Source organism: Aethalodelphis obliquidens, unplaced genomic scaffold, assembly GCF_003676395.1.
Source record: "Aethalodelphis obliquidens isolate GAN/ISIS:26980383/991018 unplaced genomic scaffold, ASM367639v1 scaffold66, whole genome shotgun sequence".
NCBI lineage: Eukaryota > Metazoa > Chordata > Mammalia > Artiodactyla > Delphinidae > Aethalodelphis > Aethalodelphis obliquidens.
The window spans coordinates 120575-140207 of NW_020838010.1; the positions used below are offsets into that span (position 1 = coordinate 120575).

The window sequence follows — 19633 nt, forward strand, 5'->3', positions numbered from 1 at the left end:
TCACAGCATTTAAACTCTTGCTCTTCCCCCTTTCTATTTTAATAACCCTTTGCCACAGTTAGCATCATATATGTTTACATGGTACCAAAATAAATAAAAGATACTAGTTGAACAAGGCAACTGAATGTTCCACTTTTAAACAATTGTTTTGGTATTATGTAGGTAAGCCTGACTCTTGAATATGTCCTAACATCTATTCATCTGTATCTATGTTCTCTTCCAAAATTACTTTATGCACTTGAAGCAATTCTTCCTATTTTTAGCTGCTTTTTTGTGTGTGTGTGTGTGCGGTACGCGGGCCTCTCACTGTTGTGGCCTCTCCCGCTGCGGAGCACAGGCTCCGGCCCAGCGACCATGGCCCACGGGCCCAGCCGCTCCGCGGCACATGGGATCCTCCCAGACCAGGGCACGAACCCGCGTCCCCCGCATTGGCAGGCTGACTCTCAACCACTGCGCCACCAGGGAAGCCCCAATTCTTCCTATTTTTAAATGCCAGCCCTGTCTTCTTCCGTCATTATATTTAATAATTGAAATGGTAAAACTTTAGTTTCTGTAGCCTACGTAATTCAAGGGGATTTCAATTAGTCCCTTGGTTAAATCCAATACAAAAAATAAGACATTTATGGATAAAAATAGAATCTATCTAAAGAGGGGATTCTTAGTCTGGGGTCCTCGGAGATGCACAGATAGGTCATACAAGGTCTTTATGCAGCTGAAGTTTTCTTTTTTATTTGCTTATTTATTTATTTTTGGCTGCGTTGGGTCTTCATTGCTGTGCATGGGCTTCCTCTAGTTGTGGCGCGTGGGCTTTCTCTAGTTGCGGTGAGCAGGGGCTACTCTTGTTTGCGGTGCGTGGGCTTCTCATTGCAGTGGCTTCTTTTGTTGTGGAGCACGGGCTCTAGGCGCATGGGCTTCAGTAGTTGTGGCTCGAGGGCTCTAGAGCACAGGCTCAGTAGTTGTGGCGTATGGGCTTAGTTGCTCTGTGGCATGTGGGATCTTCCTGGACTAGGGCTTGAACCTGTGCCCCCTGCTTTGGCAGGTGGATGCTTAACCACTACACCACCAGGGAAGTCGTTATGCAATTTTATTACATGTTTAGGTTCATGTGATCACCACCACCACTTCAGAACAGTTCCATCACCACATTGTTCCCTCATGTGGGCCTTTTATAGTGACACGCAACTCCACCCCATACCCTCTCCTTGGCTCTGGGCAACCACTAATCTGTTCTTCATTACTACAGTTTTTCATCTCAAAGATGTTATATAAATGGGATCATACTGTGTGTAATTTGGGGGGGATTGGCTTTTTTCACTCAGTAAAATTCTCTGGAGATTCATCCAGATCGTTGCATATATTCATAGTTCATTCCTTTTCATTGCTGAGTAATATTCCACGGTATGGCCGTATCACAATTTGTTAACCATTCACTTATTGAAGAGCATTTGGGCTGTTTCCAGTTTCTGGCAATTATGAATAAAGCTGCTATATATATTCACATATATATATTCATATATATATGTTTTAGTGAATATAATTTTTTTTTTTTTTTTTTTTGCGGTACACGGGCCTCTCACTGCTGTGGCCTCTCCCGTTGCAGAGCACAGGCTCCGGATGCGCAGGCTCAGCGGCCATGGCTCACGGGCCCAGCCGCACCGCGGCATGTGGGATCTTCCCGGACCGAGGCACGAACCCGTGTCCCCTGCATTGGCAGGCGGACTCTCAACCACTGCGCCACCAGGGAATCCCTGAATATAATTTTTTATTTATCTAAGATAGAAGTCCATGACTGATATTGCTGAGTCATATGGTAGTTACATGTTTAGTTTTATAAGAAACTGACAGACTGTTTTCCAAATTGGCTATACCATTTTACATTTCTCACCAACAGTGTATGTGTGTGTGATCCAGTTCCTCCACATTCTCACCATCATTTGGTGTGATCACTTTTTTTTTAGCCATTCTGATAGGTGTGCAGTGATATCACATTGTGGTTTTAATGAACATTTCCCTAATGGCTAATAATGTTGAACATCTTTTCATGTGCTTATCCACCATGTGTATACTATTCTCTTTGGTGAAATGTCTGTTCTTGTCCCAGAAAAAAAAAAAAGCATCCCAAATAGGAATGGGTTCTTTTTACATAGGAATTTGAGTAATATCAGTGGATAACAAAGTTTTACAAAAGAAAGAAATGCTGTTAAACCAGGATTTTTTTATTGGCTATCTGCTAAGACAGAAGCCATAACATTAATTCTTACTTAACCCAGTGAAGGTGTTTCTGTGGAGAATCTGGAAAATAGAATCCAGGAACAATGCTTGGCTTTTGGATAACTGGACTGTAGAGAGAATTGAGAGAATACAAATGAATGAAGAGATAAGAGAGCTTTTGGTAAGTATTAGATTCCGTCATTTCATGAACACGTTTTCTAGCGAGTACCAGTAGTGCAGATATTTTATATCCTTGGTATGCTTTTGATATATTTAAATATCATTTGTGACCTTGTTTTATGGGTCATAGTTGTATACTCACCCAGAAAGAGAGCTGTCTACTTCAGCTCAGGCAGGGTAACAGAATTACCTATAGGCAGAACTATTACTCTCCTCCAAGAAGAGCTTGAATCAAAAACCTGCAATGACTATCCACTGCCTAATAAATCAAGACCAAATTCCTAAATACCTTTTCAAGGTCAACAAAACCCTAACCTACCTTTTCTGCCCTATCTCCTGCTACTCATCCTCTTATGCTCTCAACAAACTGAAATAATGTTTCCTAAATCCCCTCTGCTCTTTCCTGACTCTGAGCTTTTGTTTCTGCTATATCCTTTACTGAAATATCTTCTCTCACCGTTGGTACCTATAAAAATCCCACCTATCCCTCAAGGCCCTGCTCAGACAGATGTTGCTTTCTCCATGAAATCTCCCCTAATTTCTTAAGTCAAAAGCAAACATTCCTGCCTCTATACTCACACAGGACTTTGTACCCCTTCCCAGCACCCATCTCTCTGACCACTCTTTTGTTTAAACGCCTTGCCATTGCAATAACATGGATGAATCTCAAATGCATTTTACTAAGTGAAAGAAGTCAGACACAAAAAAACCTACATACTGAGTGATTCCATTTATATGACATTCTAGAAAAGGCAAAACCATAGGGACAGAAAACAGATGAAGAGTTGCCAAGGGTTAAGGAGGTGGGGGGCTTTGACTATAAAGGCATAGTATGTGGAATTTTGGGGGTGATGAAACTGTTCTATATCTTGATAGTGGTAGTGGCTACATGACTATATATTGAATATTTGTCAAAGTTTATGGAACTGTACACTAAAAAACGTTTATTGTATGTAAATTATACCTTAACAAACACAGTAGAAAAAAAATCATACCAGCTAGCCAGCAAACCAACCAGCCTGCCCTCCAGTTCTTGCCGTCCACTTACTGTTTTTCAAATGTACTCTAATGTGCCAGGCTAAGAGCAGGGGCTACAAAGAAGAAAAATACATGGTCCCTCCTCTCAAGGAACTCAGTCTCTGACGGAGGAGATATGTAAGTAAATAAATGCAGCATAGCATGGAAGATACTATATATAATACACATATATGTCAGAGACAGTGGAGGTATAAAGGAGACAGTGGTCAGATGGACCTAGATTGTTGAGATCCTAGCCATCAAAGCTTAGAAATTTCTATTCTGTTCAATATACAGTGAGAAATGACATAATCATAGCTATGTTTTCAAAAGTATAAATGGCAGTAATATGAAGGATGACTTGGAGTGAGGGAGAGACTAAAAGCAGGGAAATCAATTAGAAGGCTATTTACAATAATCTGAGAGAAAATTAGTATCACTTCTCTTCCCCATTAGTAGGCAATTGAGATTAGACTAGGCTTTCAACTAAAGCTTGTATTGCTTATAATCTAGATTCACATAGGCAAAAACAGAGAGGGCTCACAAAATTTTCCTTGGTAAAATTTACCCCCAGTAGACTAAGATACTAAATGGAGGGACCTTGTTGCAACTATCATAAGACTTTGTAGATATTAGAAGCTCTAAAAAATGTTTATTATCCTAATGAATAAATTAGAGAATGTGTGAATTTTCTTTTAAATCACCGAAACTCGAAAAGAGAAAATTATAAGTCCTGTATGCCCAGTGATGCTTATTGCTTATCATTTTGTATGTCGGATGGCCCAGAGGGTCGAGGTTAGTAAAAACATTTTTTTTCCCTAAATTCAAATACTGATTGCAGTTATCAGGTGGGATTAGTTTAGCACATTTTTTTCCCAGAAAGTCTGTTTCTTCTTTGCTTGTTCACTGCTACATAACACAACTTGCAGTGACAGGGCTAAGATTCTGTTAAAAAAAAAAAAAAGGCTGGGTAACAGCAGGCGTTATAAATCTACTTTGTTCCAGTATACTACCCTTAAGCAATTGACTGTTCCACCTGTCTCGGAACTTGAAAACCTCTGCTGAAAATGCCTTATGAGGGCATAACTGAAGGCACTGATATAAGACAGCCTGATTCTTGGAATGTGTGTGCTGAAAAGTTTTCATACTGCCTTGAATCCAAACAAACAGAAGGTCCTAAAACCATCATGGTATTGAGCCCTAAACACCTTGTAGGGCCCAAACATATGCTCTCATCGGGTCTGTAAACACCTCAACCATAACCGCCTCAACAAAAGGAAAACATTTAATGAACTGGTGGGATTATTGAAGGTAAAGTTGACAAACTCTTCTTCAAACAAACAGGAGCTTCAGGCTTTCAATGTCTGCTCCCTCTCTCTTTTTTTCCCCCCACAAAAAGCAAACATTGCTGAGCCACTTCATTGCCTCTGCTAAAAGGCTTTCTGTGGCTCCAGAGCTGACAGCATCTAGAATATTAAGCAGTTGTTGACTTCTGTGTCCAAACTAGTTTGTTCTGAAGGACCTGAAGTATACTGATCCTATCTGCACACAAAGTTACATAGAGACAACTTAGAAAAGAGTATACCCACCCTCTGCTAATCGGAAGATTGGCAGCTAAGGGAGAAGTGATTTTATGGATTCCTGAGTGTGCTGTGGTTCAGTGGATCTGGACATTTTTTCCTTTTGATGATTCCATTAGTGTTTTTCCTCATTAAAGTTCCTATACTTTATACTGCATGATTTGTGGTGAAGTCAAACCAAAGTAATTTTTGTAACCACAAAATACCCTTTTGGGTTTTTTTGTTTGTTTTTTAAAATTTATTTTATTTATTTTTATTTTTGGCTGCATTGGGTCTTCATTGCTGCGTGTGGGCTTCCTCTAGTTGCGGCGAGCGGGGGCTACTCTTCCTTGTGTTGCACGGGCTTCTCATTGCGGTGGCTTCTGTTGTTGTGGAGCGTGGGCTCTAGGTGTGCGGGCTTCAGTAGTTGGGGCTCGTGGGCTCCAGAGCACAGGCTCAGTAGTTCTGGCACACAGGCTTAGTTGCTCAGCGGCATGTGGGATCTTTCCGGACCAGAGCTCAAACCCGTGTCCCCTGTATTGGCAGACAGATTCCTAACCACTGCACCACCAGGGAAGCCCATAAAATACCCTATTGTTGAAGGCCCGCTTGTCTCTTGCCCGTTTCCTGAGACCAACATAACCATGACACATCTAATTCTGGTGTGACAGAACTTAATTACTATGTGAATCATGAGTGGGAGGCCAGCTAATTTCAGTTGTCTCAACTGTTTGCTAGTACCTGGTCACTTATTGCCAGATACTTGTTTACTCCAAGTTTTTGATCGATTTTGAGCCCTGGCCAGCAGCAACTAATCCTAATGCATATAGTTGGCAGCTGTGAAGTTTTGACTTTGCCCCTTGGAATACAAAGGCTGCCTTTGCCCACACTCAGGCTGACTTTAGCTTCCTAAGAGTAAACCTTGGGACTTCTCGAGTGGCACAGTGGTTAGGAATCCGCCTGCCAATGTAGGGGACACAGGTTTGATCCCTGGTCCGGGAAGATCCCACATGCTGCAGAGCAACTAAGCCTGTGCGCCACAACTACTGAGCCTGCTCTCTAGAGCCCATGAGCCACAACTACTGAGCCCACATGCTGCAACTACTGAAGCCCGCCCACCTGGAGCCTGTGCTCTGCAATGAGAAGCCACTGCAATGAGAAGCCCACGCACCACAATGAAGAGTAGCCCCCGCTCACCATAACTAGAGGAAGCCCACGCGCAGCAACAAAGACCCAACACAGCCAAAAAATAAATAAAACTTTAAAAAATAATAAATAAAATAAAGTTTCTACTCTAAAAAAAAAAGAGTATACCTTGGCCTCAGTAGGTGATTGTGATTATGTGCTACAATATAACTATGTTTATTCTTTTTTTATGATATTTAATTAATTTATTTATTTTATTTATTTATTTTTGGCTGCACTTGGTCTTTGTTGCTGCACGTGGACTTTCTCTAGTTGTGGCGAGCGAGGGCTACTCTTTGTTGCAGTGCACGGGCTTCTCATTGCTGTGGCTTCTCTCGTTGCAGAGCACGGGCTATAGGCGCGCGGACTTCAGTAGTTGTGGCACGTGGGCTCAGTAGTTGTGGCTCACAGGCTCTAGAGCGCAGGCTCAGTAGTTGTGGCGTAGGAGCTTAGTTGCTCTGCAGTATGTGGGATCTTCCTGGGCCAGGGCTCGAACCCGTGTCCCCTGCATTGGCAGGCAGATTCTTAACCACTGTGCCACCAAGGAAGCCCACTATGTTTATTCTTAAACTGCTTTTCAGAAGCCCCAGCTTTACTAGGAATTATCAAATTAGGCTCCTATTAGAAAGGAATCCCATTCTGTCTGTAGGCTAAAAAAAAGCTTACTGCCCACGTGCATTTTAAAGAACTTAACCCCTCCCTAATTTAGTAAACTGATCTTATCCATGCCTGCGAGGCCCACTCCCTTCTACAGCGATTCTGTCATTTGTCCTAGGCAGTGGCAAAATCATAGATATTTATTTTAGCTACACTAGCTGATTTGGTAGGCTTTAATCTAAAGGAACACTAAGTGGTTCAATATATATCTGCACAATTTCCCATTATTATTATCCCTATTTTGTAGCTGAGAAAGAAGAAAGAGAAACTTCCTTGGTGTCACATAACCAGTCAATGGAAAAATTAAAAATAACAACAGAGACTGGAATGAGGGAGTTCTGTGGATCTAGTCTACTGAGTAGCACAAACGGATTGGAAGTAAACCTCAAATATGTGGCCATATCTGTAGGGCACAATTCATTAAAAACATTTTTTTCCCATTTTCCCCAAGCAATTGTTTTTCTTTCTTTTAATATACATAAATCTCTTGTGGACGCAAATTTAGTTCTTTGAAAGTTTTCATCTTACTAGAAACCTAAAAAAAAAATAAAAGGAGAGAGGAGACTGCATGAGAACAGATTAATTTCCCAAGTAGGTTGTCCTGATACTGCAGGCGAGGGTAAAAATCACTCATGTCCATCTTTCCCTCCAAGCACCTCCCCTGCCCAACTTTCCCCTGGAGCCATTGCTGCCCTCCCATGCCTTGGGCCCTTCCCTACTCTTATCCCTTTTTAGCAATCTGGGATCCCCTCAATCATCTCCCCAAACTCAAGATAGCTAATCTGATCCCTCAATAGCAATCAACTTGACGCAGCTTAAATTTTCTGCATTATCCTTATCAGTACAATTCCTTTCTGTACCAGTTTTCGTCAGTGGACAAAAAACACCCTTTCCACACATAACACACGTTCAGGCATTCCACTCCACACATGCATGGGAGTGAGTGTGTACAACTGAAGATGTAGACATTTATAAATGATGATGAAGCACTTGACAAAATGTACTTTCATAATCTCTGTTATCTAGGATTTCCAGGGCTGCTCAGCAAGAAATCAGGGCACCCTGATGAGGGGTTCTTAGTAGGTTAAATGTGTTACCATATCTGGTTGAAAAACACCGAATCTTTCCACCTTGTAATAATATCCTTACTACGTGTGTGGAGAGGTAGTACAGCAGAGTGAAAATGGTATAGAATTTGGAGTCCGATATGCTCCCATGTGAATTCCAACTCTGCCACTTACTAGCTGTGTGACCTTTGGCAAGATACTTCACCTTTCTGAGCCTCATTTTCCTCATCTGAAAATAATGGGCTTTTATTACTTGTTGTAAGAATCAAATGATATAATTAATACACATACAGTGTCTGGCACATAGTAAGTTCTCAATAAATATGTTTCCTTCCTACCTCTACTTTGGAAGGTAGTGTTATAAGGAGTGGAATGTTGCATAAGGAGAAGAGTGTAGTTTTGTACTAAGATGTTGGGTCAAATTCTAATCCAATCATTAGGTTATTCCCTAATGGGTGCCCTCAGCAAGTTACTTAACCTGAGCGCACGTTGCTTCTTCTGTAAGATGTAGCATATAATACTTATCTCATGGGTGTAAAGTATCTGGCCCCTAGCAGGTTCTCAATGGTAGCTATTTCTGTTACAGGTATAAGACTGTTCTTAGTTTCAGATATAGCACACCTACTGTTGTAAAGCCCCTCTCTGAAATTCTGTCTTTTCTTCGAGTGCATGAAATCTTTGTTTAAAAATATCCCCTGTTTTTTGGGCTTCCCTGGTGGCACAGTGGTTGAGAGTCCGCCTGCCGATGCAGGGAACGTGGGTTCGTGCCCCGGTCCAGGAAGATCCCACATGCCGCGGAGCGGCTGGGCCCGTGAGCCATGGCCGCTGAGCCTGCGCGCGTCCGGAGCCTGTGCTCCGCAACGGAAGAGGCCACAACAGTGAGAGGCCCGCGTACCGCCAAAAAAAAAAAAAAAAAAAAAAATCCCCTGTTTTCTAATAGTTGTATACCCACTTGAGCTGACTGAGGTTTACCTGCATTTGCAAGTAACAGTACAGTATTTGAAAGTATGCTGCAGCATCACATTTGGGGCTTTTTGTTCTGTTTTGTTTGGCTGCTCTCTCTCTCCACACCACCGTCATCTTCTTGCTATACAAGGGGCAACTGCCTTGAGTGGAAATTTGTTGTCATTCATTCTCTACACCTATATTGTCCAGCTGTGTGGCCACATCATCGCTTTGATGCCAGGACACTAGTTGTCTCAGATGGTGCTTTACCATTTAATGGTAAGAAGCCAGATGTGGTGTCTCATTTCCTGCAGACATATTAAAGGCTGAACACTATGGCCCATCTCTGCACCACCGCAGAAACTCAGTATGATCGGAAACTTAATCGGCCATGGTGGTACCCTGCTGTTGCTTCTGCAGGATGCTGCTCTGTTTACCAGTTCATCATTAGATAGTGCACTGCTTAGGGCAACTTTCAGTTCAGTGTTGCTGATATAAATATTTGGCAAGGCTAGCCTTTGTGGTAGGATTTGAGGAATTCAAAAAGCCTCCTGGCCCAAATATATCTCTGTCACTGGTCACAGTGCCTGAAATGCATGCAAGAAACATTTCACATGAACTTTCCTTCTTGGGTATAAGGCAATGTTAGAATGCAAATACCACTCTCTAAAGGGAAGATACTGAGTCATTATCGGCTATTAATACTCAGAGTCAGAAGTGCATTGGAATCCTGATTCTGTTACTAGCTGTATGAGCTTAGGGGGTTGCTAATTCTCTCTGAGCCAGTTTCCTCTTCTGAAAATGGGGATAATAATAGATGGTTGTGAGAATTTAATGAGAGAATGCATGTAAAGAACATAGTAAATGCTCAATGAACAATAGCTGTTATTAGCCTTAGGGACAGCAGGGCTCTGAAGGAATACATTTAGGACCTGGTAAATTTGGTTTGAGGGTCAGGAATAAGGTGAAGTCTGGTACCAGGAAACTGCTCACAGCAAAGGCCCTGGTGGAGTGGTGATATTACAGCTGGGGAATAGCATGGAAACTCTGGGGACCTGGGGTTGGAAGAGTTAGGTGGGAGGAAGAGGAAAGACTGAAGCAAAATCACACTGCATTTCCATGAACCTTCCAATAAGAAAAGCGCAGTACTACTCAGGATGCGATGCTTTGTGAGGTAGTAAGCTCTGACACTGGGAGTGTTCAAGCAGAGGCTGAGTGCTGGCTACCCTCAGGATACTCAGGGCTTCTCAAACTTATATTTACATACAAATCACCTGGGAATCTTGTTTAAATGCAGGTTCTGATTCAGCAAGTCTGGGTGGGACCTGAGATTCTTCATTTCTCATGAGCTTGCTGACAGTGCTGATGCTTCCGATCAACAGATGTCATCCTTAGTAGCGAGGCTCTGTTGCAGTTTGAAGAGAAATCACAGTGAGACAGAGGGATATGGTTAGGGAAAGCCAGAGAGTTACCCGGACAAGGCTCCATAAAGTAGGAGCACTCTGATGCAGTCATGATCTACAGTCTGGTTCTTAGCTTTGTAAGCTTTGAAATTTGATTGGTAGTATTGGCAGAGCCTGGGCTCCTGGGGACTGACTCACAATTAAACAAATTCACGAGACCAGTATATAAGCCAGAATGCCAACTGATTAATTTATTATGAGAAGTATAACTTCCAGTGGAACAGATACTAGTGTTTGCTGATCAGAGAATTACCTCCCTGTAGGCATATTTACAGGAGGAGCTAAATGATGAAAAGAAGGTTGCTTGGTGAGGAGGAGCTCATAGCAAGGGGAGTTCATAGGATGATTTTAATGGTTCATGTCATCAAGCTATGATAGTCTGATACCTTCATCTCCACTACTGGTCTAGACCTCCAGATAGTGCTGAGGGTGTTAGCCTCCATAACAGTCTCTCTGCCTCCTGTCTTGCCCTCATACAATCCAGATTATCTATGTAAGCCTAGGTCGATACTATCATTTGTTTGATCCACTGATTTCAATATAAATTCACAACCTAAACTCATCATTACAAAAAGTTTAAAATATAGAGAAAAGTTGAAAAATATTACAGCGAGCACCTATATACCCACCATCTAGATTCAACAATTGTTATCATTTTGCCATATTTACTTTATGTATCTGTGTGTGCACATGTGCATTGAGCCCACACTCTTTAACATAGATTTCTAAACTGTTCATGTTCTGGCATAACCCACTTGACCTGCTTCACTCCCCTGGGCTCCCCCTTTGCTCCCCGAGACATGCCTAACTATTGAATGTTAGTTCCCTGAATGTTCGCTGGTGTTCTCATGTATTGCCTATTGCCTATGCCTGAATATCCTTACTTTCTTTTTTCTTGATTAGCTCTATTTGTTCGCAGAGAGCCACGCCCATGTTGCCATAGCACCCTATGCTCTTCTCAGTGATAACATGTATTACACTATACTGTTATTGTGTGTTTGCCTCTTTGACTTTCCTACTAAACTATGAACTCCTTGAGGGCAGGGACTGTTTCGTTTGTCTCTGTATACCTGCACCTCTCAAGTGTCTTGAGCTTAGTAGGTGTTCAGTAATCAGAAAATCCAACTACCTGCTGGACAGTTCTACCTAGTTACATCATGGGTACCTTGAATTCAACTTGTCTAAACTGAACTCATTTCTCCTCCTACCCACTCTACACATTTAAAACCCTCCTCCTAATTAAATGCCATTCAGTCTTCCAAGCCAAAAGCTTCAGAGCAATCCCTAACTCTTCCCTCTCATTCATCCTCCAAACAAGTCCTGTTGATTCTATATCCAAAATACATTACCAATCTGTCCATTTCTCTTTATCTCCACTACCAATTTAGTCCAAGCCACCTTCATTTCTCACCTGGAGCACTGCCAACAATCCTGTATCTGGGCTCCCTGCTTCTACTCTTGTCTCCTCCAATTTTTATTCACAGAGAAGCATAATGATCACTAAAATTCAGATCTGATTTTATTACTCCCTGCTTAAACCCTGATTATATTACTCCTTGCTTTTGGATTAAGTCCAAACTCCTTAGCTTTACCCAAAGGACTCTCAAGAACTGACCCCTTTGTCCCTCTATAACTTTATCTCTTGTACTCTGGGTTCCAAACACTTGGTGTTTATAGAGCCTGTAGTATTTGTTGTTTCTCAACATTTTCAGTTTCATGCCTCAGTGCCTTTTCTTGTATTGTTCTCTGTCTAGAAAGGCTAACACTCTCAAAGTCAGCACAGGTGTAACCTCCTCTGGGAAGCTTTTTCTTACTTACCAGTCTGGGTTAGTTCCTCTTCCCTAACACCCACTACTGCCCTATGCATACCTCTAGTGTAGCTCTTATACTATATACATCAGCACTCTCTCTATATATATATTACAATTATCAGCTTGTTTGTCTCATCAAAGGTAATTTATGAGCTTTTTGAGAGCAGAGTTAATGTCTTATTTTGTTTTAACCCAATGCTTAGCCCATGATTGGCATATAGTAGATTGCAATAAATATTTAAGAAAGAATGAATATTAACAAATGTCTCTCCAAACTTCATTTTTGTAAATATCTTATAAAAGATCTCTTTTCTTTTAAACACATTGTTTCTTCAAAGTACAACATAGTTGACTGTCATGCAGGTTTTATATGTATATATTTTCTGCCGCACAGCGCGGCATGTGGGATCTTAGTTCCCCGACCAGGGATCAAACCCACACACCCTGCATTGGAAGTGCGGGTGGACTGGACCGCCACTGGACCGCCAGGGAAGTCCAAATCATGCAGGTAATATTGATTGAATATTGAGTGTTCTTCACCAGCAATTTCAGACAATTTCTGGAACTGTACCATTTCTTTTTTATATATAAATTTATTTATTTTTGGCTACGTTGGGTCTTCGTTGCTGCGTGCGGGCTTTCTCTAGTTGCAGTGAGCAGGGGCTACTCTTTGTCGCAGTGGGGCTTCTCATTGCTGTGGCTTCTCTTATTGCGGAGCACGGGCTCTAGGCACATGGGCTTCAGTAGTTGTGGCACGTGGGCTCAGTAGTTGTGGCTCGCAGGCTCTAGAGCGCAGGCTCAGTAGTTGTGGCACACGGGCTTAGTTGCTCTGCGACATGTGGGATCTTCCCGGACCAGGGCTCGAACCCGTGTCCCCTGCATTGGCACGCAGATTCTTAACCACTTCGCCACCAGGGAAGTCCCGTACCATTTCTTTAGATGACAGATGCTACCCTTTTATTTTCCCCTAGGTAATTTTTATCTAAGAGATTAACATCATCAGTAGTTGGGGGTGCCATGCTATTGGTCCCATATACCTCCCTTGACCTCTAAGTCCCTTTCAACACCTACGATTCATGTTTCACAAAATTGCCCATTCATTTGGATTCTAGGTGCTGCTTGGTTATGGTGTTAATTTTCCGGTAGGTTTCTCTCAAGCCATAAGAGCATCACGTGCAGGATTGTCCCATGCTTAATCTTTGCAAATAATATTGATTAAATAAATGTTGGGCCAGGGGAGTGGAATGATTGATTAGGAATTTAACAAATGTTGGGCTGGATAAAGTAAATTATATTTATTTGAACTGAAAAAAATGGCTAAAAGTAAACATCCTGAACATTACTTTCTCTGATTATTACCTCAAAGTAACAACCTTAATATTATTTTAAAAGTATTGGGTCCCTGAATCTGTTTAATAATAATAGTATTTAACAGATATAATTTTTACACTCTGCTAAGCACTGTTCTAAGTGCTTTATATGTATGAACTCATTTAATCATATAGACTACTCTATGGGGTAGGTACTATTATTATCCCCATTTTACAGATGATGAGGAAACTGTGGCACAGAGAAGTAATTTCCCCAAGGCCAAAAGTTATCCATAACTGTCAGACACCAGAAGTATTAATTCAGTTTAATCTATGCATATTTATTGAGCACCTACTAAATGTAACAACTGACAGGGTAGATAAAAAATTGTACACTTAAAGTAAGGAGAAATCTTAACGCAATAGTGCTGTGAGTGAATTGTCAAGGTGAGTCAGGCTCTTTTTTAGTTAGTGGGAGATGGAGAAAGATTGTTGAGGTCGTGAATGGCGCAGACATATCTGTTTGGGTAAGTCTGGTTTGCGGAAAATGGAAGAAAAGAGGCTTAGTTTTGAGGAGTATGAAAATGGTCATTCCTTTTCGAGGGCTAAGATTACTTTTAGAAGGGGCATCTGATGCAGTATATTTAGTATGAGGTAAGGGTAAGAAGGAAATACATAGGTATGACGCTTGTTTAGAGAAGGAAAGGAAAAAGTTTAAAATTTCAGATCTGCACTTTTTAGAAGTACTTTCGCATTCTGGCACCTTAAGCCAGAAATGCCCCGCAGGCAAACGTTACGAGGGAAAAATATATTCTTGCAATTCAAAAGGGACTCAAATCCTACCAACAAGCGTTTCTGTTCTCTGTTTCCATAGTTCCTCGCCTGTCCACTTTTCATACAACGACTTGACACACCTGACCACACAGCCTCCGATCCTATTCTAATGCCTGCCCATCCTGTTACCCTTTTTTTTTAATTTATTTAGTCTATTTATTTTGGCTGCTTTTGTTCTTTGGTGTGGTGCACGGGCTTCTCATTGTGGTGGCTTCTCTTGTTGTGGAGCACGGGCTTCAGTAGTTGTAGCTCGCGGGGTTGGTTGCCCCGCGGCATGAGGGATCTTCCCGGACCAGGGCTCGAACCACCGTTCCCTGCATTGGCAGGCAGATTCTTAACCACTGCGCCACCAGGGAAGCCCCCTGTTACCCTTTTAAAAGGCGGATCCCGCAGTGTCCTTTCCTCCCTCCCAGCCGCCTCCACCCCCAGTCGGCTGGGCGGAGCTTCACGCTAAAGCCCCGGAGCCCGACGCGGCCAAGGCAGTAGCAGAGAGGACTGAAGCTCCGAAGAGCTGCATCTGCGGCAACATCTCCAGCGACGTTACGTGCCTCTCGGCTTCGACCCAGCCTGCCGCGCGTGCCAGTCTCTCCCCGCCCCCTCCCCACCTGGCGCGCACCTGGCCAAGGCCGGGGTCCCACCGAGAGCCGGGAAGGCGCGTGCCAGGGGCCCTAGGGAAGCGCAGAGCGCGCGCGCCATGGGGCCGCCGCCCGGGGCCGGGGTCTCCTGCCGCGGTGGCTGCGGCTTTTCCCGATTGCTGGCCTGGTGCTTCCTGCTGGCTCTGAGTCCGCAAGCCCCCGGTTCCCGGGGAGCCGAAGCAGTGTGGACCGCGTACCTCAACGTGTCCTGGCGGGTTCCGCACACCGGAGTGAACCGCACCGTGTGGGAGCTGAGCGAGGAGGGCGTGTACGGCCAGGATTCGCCGCTCGAGCCAGTGGCTGGGGTCCTGGTACCGCCCGACGGACCAGGGGCGCTGAACGCCTGTAACCCGCACACGAATTTCACGGTGCCCACGGTCCCGGGGGACTGGGGCAGCAGCGTGCAAGTCTCTTGGTTGGCCCTCATCCAGCGCGGCGGGGGTTGCACCTTCGCAGACAAGATCCATCTGGCTTACGAGAGAGGGGCGTCTGGAGCCGTCATCTTTAACTTCCCGGGGACCCGCAATGAGGTCATCCCCATGTCTCACCCGGGTGAGTGCCGCTACCGAATTGCGCGCCATCAAACCCCTGCCAAGGCCATTTTCCCTTATTTTCCTCAGTGTGATCTTCCCCCTATCCCCTTGCTCCGAAGGAAAACGAGTGTCCTTTCTGTCCCCATCGAGTGAGGGCAGGGTCCTCTCTTCCCCGAGATTCACCCTGCGTCGGGGGTTTGGGCAGAAAAATCCTTTAGAATTTGCCTCTCTGGTGAAAAAGGGTGAAAACAGAGTGAGGAGGCTGGCAACTCGAGAAGGACTGTTTGGGCTCTTTGCGTCGTCTTTTCCTGCTGTTTCACGAGGGTGGTTTGCATTGGATTAATTGGTTGGTGGTGGGCATTGGCTTTGAAATGACTGGGAAGAAGCCTACCCGAGAAGCCTGCCTGGAAATCCCTTCCTCAGTCTTGTCCTGATTAACAGCCTCAGGCCCGCAGCAGATTTTTTCCCTCCTCTCTCACTGTTTTCTCTGCATGTTTCCTAGTATCAGGTACAAGATTGTGTTACTGTGCCCTGTTAACCTCATTCCAGTTTTGGTGGAAACTTTGCTCAGCTGTTGGGTTCTTCTCTGCCCAGGGGTCTCAGGTCCCAAGTGATTTTTGGTATCAGTGCTTTCCTTTGCATTTGAAAAAATCTGATTTAGGATATTGAGTGGCAAAACAGGTGATTAGTGTTATTAAAGAAGAAGAGGTTTCTGCATGAGACTAGCAAAGGCCTAGGCTTTGGAAAATGTAATCCAGGTAGGTCTTAAATTTGTACAGATGAGGTGGATTACTGTTTTTCCCTCTTCAGTTATCCTTCCAGAAACCTTCTCCCTATTTGTGATTAGGTGTCCATACCATATGTACATAGTGATCCTAGGCCCCAAAAGACAAAGAAAAAAAAATTGGGGGAGAAAAAGGCAGAGACACGTAATAGTAGTAGCAGTATATCATAGTTGTTGAGAGCTGGGCCTCAAGTCAGACCTTGGTTAAATTCCGGCTCCATTGCTTACTAGTCCTGTGACCTTGAGCAACTTATCTGAAGTCTGGCCTGGATTCCCTCAATCAAATGGGAAAGAACTAAGAATGAACCACTCCCACAGGTTTGCCTTGAGGATGAAATGAAATAATGATGGGAAAGAGTTTAACACATCATCCTTCTCTGTAAAGGTTAGGTGATAGGATCAGCTTTTCAGAGTTGTTGGAGAGATGAATCTGCTTGTTTAGCTACTGGAGATTCTGTGTTTTTCCTAAAACAGTATGTCTGGCCCTGTCTAGAGAGCACTTGCACTGCGTGGCTGGGTGGTATAATGGAAAGAGCACTGAACTGGAACTTAGGAGATTTTAGCTCTTTTAGTCCCTTCTCTGCCTCTACCAGCTTCACAACCTTGTACAAGTTACTCACTGGTCAAATGATAGTATAGAGGCAGGAGGAGGAAGCCAGGTTGGCAGATCGTGACAAAAAATGAACTAGATGAACTCCCTTCCAGCTCTAAAATGCTGTGATTCTTAGATTTTATGTTGATTAAAGAAAGGAGCAACTGCATCTCTTTTGGTTGATAATTCGTTGATTAGAATGAAATTACTTTTTAAAGGCTGATAGAAACAAAGAATAAGGACTTGGTATATTTTAAAGTCCTTACATTTCAACTGGCTACCTGAATGCAAGGGTTTGACTTTGCTTCCTCCCAATGAGATTCATTTGCACAGATGATTTGGAATTGAAGAGTACTCTTTAGAGAATTCCAATTTAGACTGCTTTCATCCTACTTCTGTTAAGTATATAAGCTTATATTTATCTGATAGATTTAGGGGACAATAAAATTAATTTTGTTGAGCTCCCACTATGTGCCAGGCACTCTACATACATCTTACTTATTCTTTATTGAGAGATAGTATGGTGTACTAGGAAAAGCAAACGCACTATAGTCAAGAATGAGAATCAAATTCTGGATTTACCACACAATAGCTTTGTGTCCTTGGTCAGATTATTTAACATTACTGAGTCTCAGTTTTCAGAAAAGTGTTTTGATACTTTAAAAATGTATTATTATCTGCGGGTTCGTGCCCCGGTCCGGGAGGATCCCACATGCCGCAGAGTGGCTGGGCCCGTGAGCCATGGCCGCTGAGCCTGCGCGTCCCGAGCCTGTGTTCTGCAACGGGAGAGGCCACAACAGTGAGAGGCCCACGTACCGCAAAAAAAAGAAAAGAAAAGAGGTGCTAAAAATGTATTATTATCTGATATGCTGACTGTAGCAATGTTACACTTAGGCTAACTAGCTAAAATAACTAGCTAGTTACTTGAGGAATGGAATCACGTTTCTTCCTTGAACTCCTGGAGAAACTACTTTTCAACACAGGGGAAAAATCCCTTTGCATTTCATCCACATATGTTGTTAAATATTTGTTTGCAGAGTGCTGTGTTGTTTGCTTTGCTCATTCCTCAGAGTAATCCCAGGGTTTGTTGTAATCTCTGGTCAAAAACGATTTCTCTTGGATTTTAGTGGCAAAGAGGTAGGACTGAAGTTTATGTGTTGATTAACAATATATATTGCCATGAATTCTACAAGGGCCACCAAATGTGGAAAAGCCATTGCTGTGGTCTTTGTTTACAAAACCTTTCTTCACCCCCTCTCACAGGGGCCTATGCTTGAATTGTCTGTCCTTTGTTGGAGTTCGTGTTGATCATCCACACCCACCTATCACAGTCCTGCGACCATGAAGACCCATTTGTTTCAAGTAACAGAACTAACTGGTTTAGAACAGTAGCTTTAAAACTTTTGTGTATTGGAGAGAAACTCCACTATATAAGTGCAATCGATTAGGAAAATCAGACTATTTTTTTAAAAAATCAGGCTATTTTTATGGATACCAAATTTTCCCAGAGGGTAGCTGTAGGCTTGCAGCAATCCATGCAGTTTATTTCTGTATATTATCTTCCAGAAAATCCTGATTCACACATATAAAAAATTTTAAATGACAGATTTTTATTAACAGATGATCCTGCAGTCTCTGGATATTTTTCATTCAAATGGATCCAGAAACTGGGAATAAAATGCAGAGAAAATTTTGGTTTCACAGTTTAATCACTATTCATGTCTTATTTAAATATGAAAATCAGATAAGAAGCAGCCAAAACAGAGTAAGCACTAAAGCTGTCTAAAAGGTATGGTTGTCACGATGAGACACGTTATGCATGTTCTTGTTGTTGCACAACTAACTAGTCTCCTTTCGCCAAGCAGATGAGCCTGAGCCTTGCATGCTTTCTAATTGAGCACAGCCCACAGGTTGAAGTGGTGTCAGTACTTCCTTACACAATTTTCCTTGAGTCAACATGTGCAGGCATGAATTTATTGAAAGACCTGTGCAAAGCTTCCACCTTCATAATCCATGACGCATTTACAAGAACTTGAAACATATTCAGAGGGATGGCAGGAGAAGCATTATTCCTGAGGGCTGTAAAAAAGTGAATGAACCAAGCCATTTAAGTTAGTGATTTGGTGGTCTTCCCTGGGATAGAGTTTGCTATATAAAACAGTTGCTTGTATACATTGTTGAAAGACCTCTTAGAGTGTATTAAGAAGATGGCCTCTACCAGGTTTTTTTTTTAGGTTTTCTTTTTTTTATTGAAGTATACTTGATTTACAATGTTGTGTTAATTTCGGGTGTATAGCACAGTGATTCAGTTATATATATACATATATAGATTCTTTTCCCTCATAGGTTATTGTAAAATATTGAGTATAGTTCCCTGTGCTATACAGTAGGTCCTTGTTGGTTATCTGTTTTATATATAGTAGTGTGTATATGTTAACCCCAAACTCCCTCCCTCTGCCACTTAATATCTTTAAAATCTTAGGCCAGTATTTTACTTCTCTAAGTCTCAGTTTTCTCCTGTGTAAGATGGGCATAATAAAAAACTTACCTGAGGACATATATACACTACCAAATGTAAAATAGATAGCTAGTGGGAAGCAGCCGCATAGCACAGGGAGATCAGCTCGGTGCTTTGTGACCACCTAGAGGGCTGAGATAAGGAGAGTGGGAGGGAGGGAGATGCAAGAGGGAAGAGATATGGGGACATATGTATATGTATAACTGATTCACTTTGTTATAAAGCAGAAACTAACACACCATTGTAAAGCAATTATACTTCAATAAAGATGTTAAAAAAAACTTACCTGTTAAGGGATTAAATGAGATACTACAGATAAAGTGTTTAAATGA

The 19633-nt window shown here is 42.6% G+C and overlaps 1 protein-coding gene across 2 annotated transcripts in view; it reads left to right on the forward strand.

Moving 5' to 3' along the window:
* Window positions 1–19633, forward strand: part of RNF128 (ring finger protein 128) — a 100471-nt gene that overhangs the window by 25963 nt on the left and 54875 nt on the right. Inside the window, exon 1 of one of the 2 annotated variants that reach the window (XM_027089580.1) lies at window positions 14740–15426. The exons of the other annotated variant lie outside the window; for it this stretch is intronic. Within the exon in view, the coding sequence (XP_026945381.1) occupies window positions 14934–15426 (493 nt within the window). The 5' untranslated portion in view covers window positions 14740–14933. Of the gene's footprint in view, window positions 1–14739; window positions 15427–19633 lie in introns of those variants that run through there. 2 annotated transcript variants of the gene reach the window in all.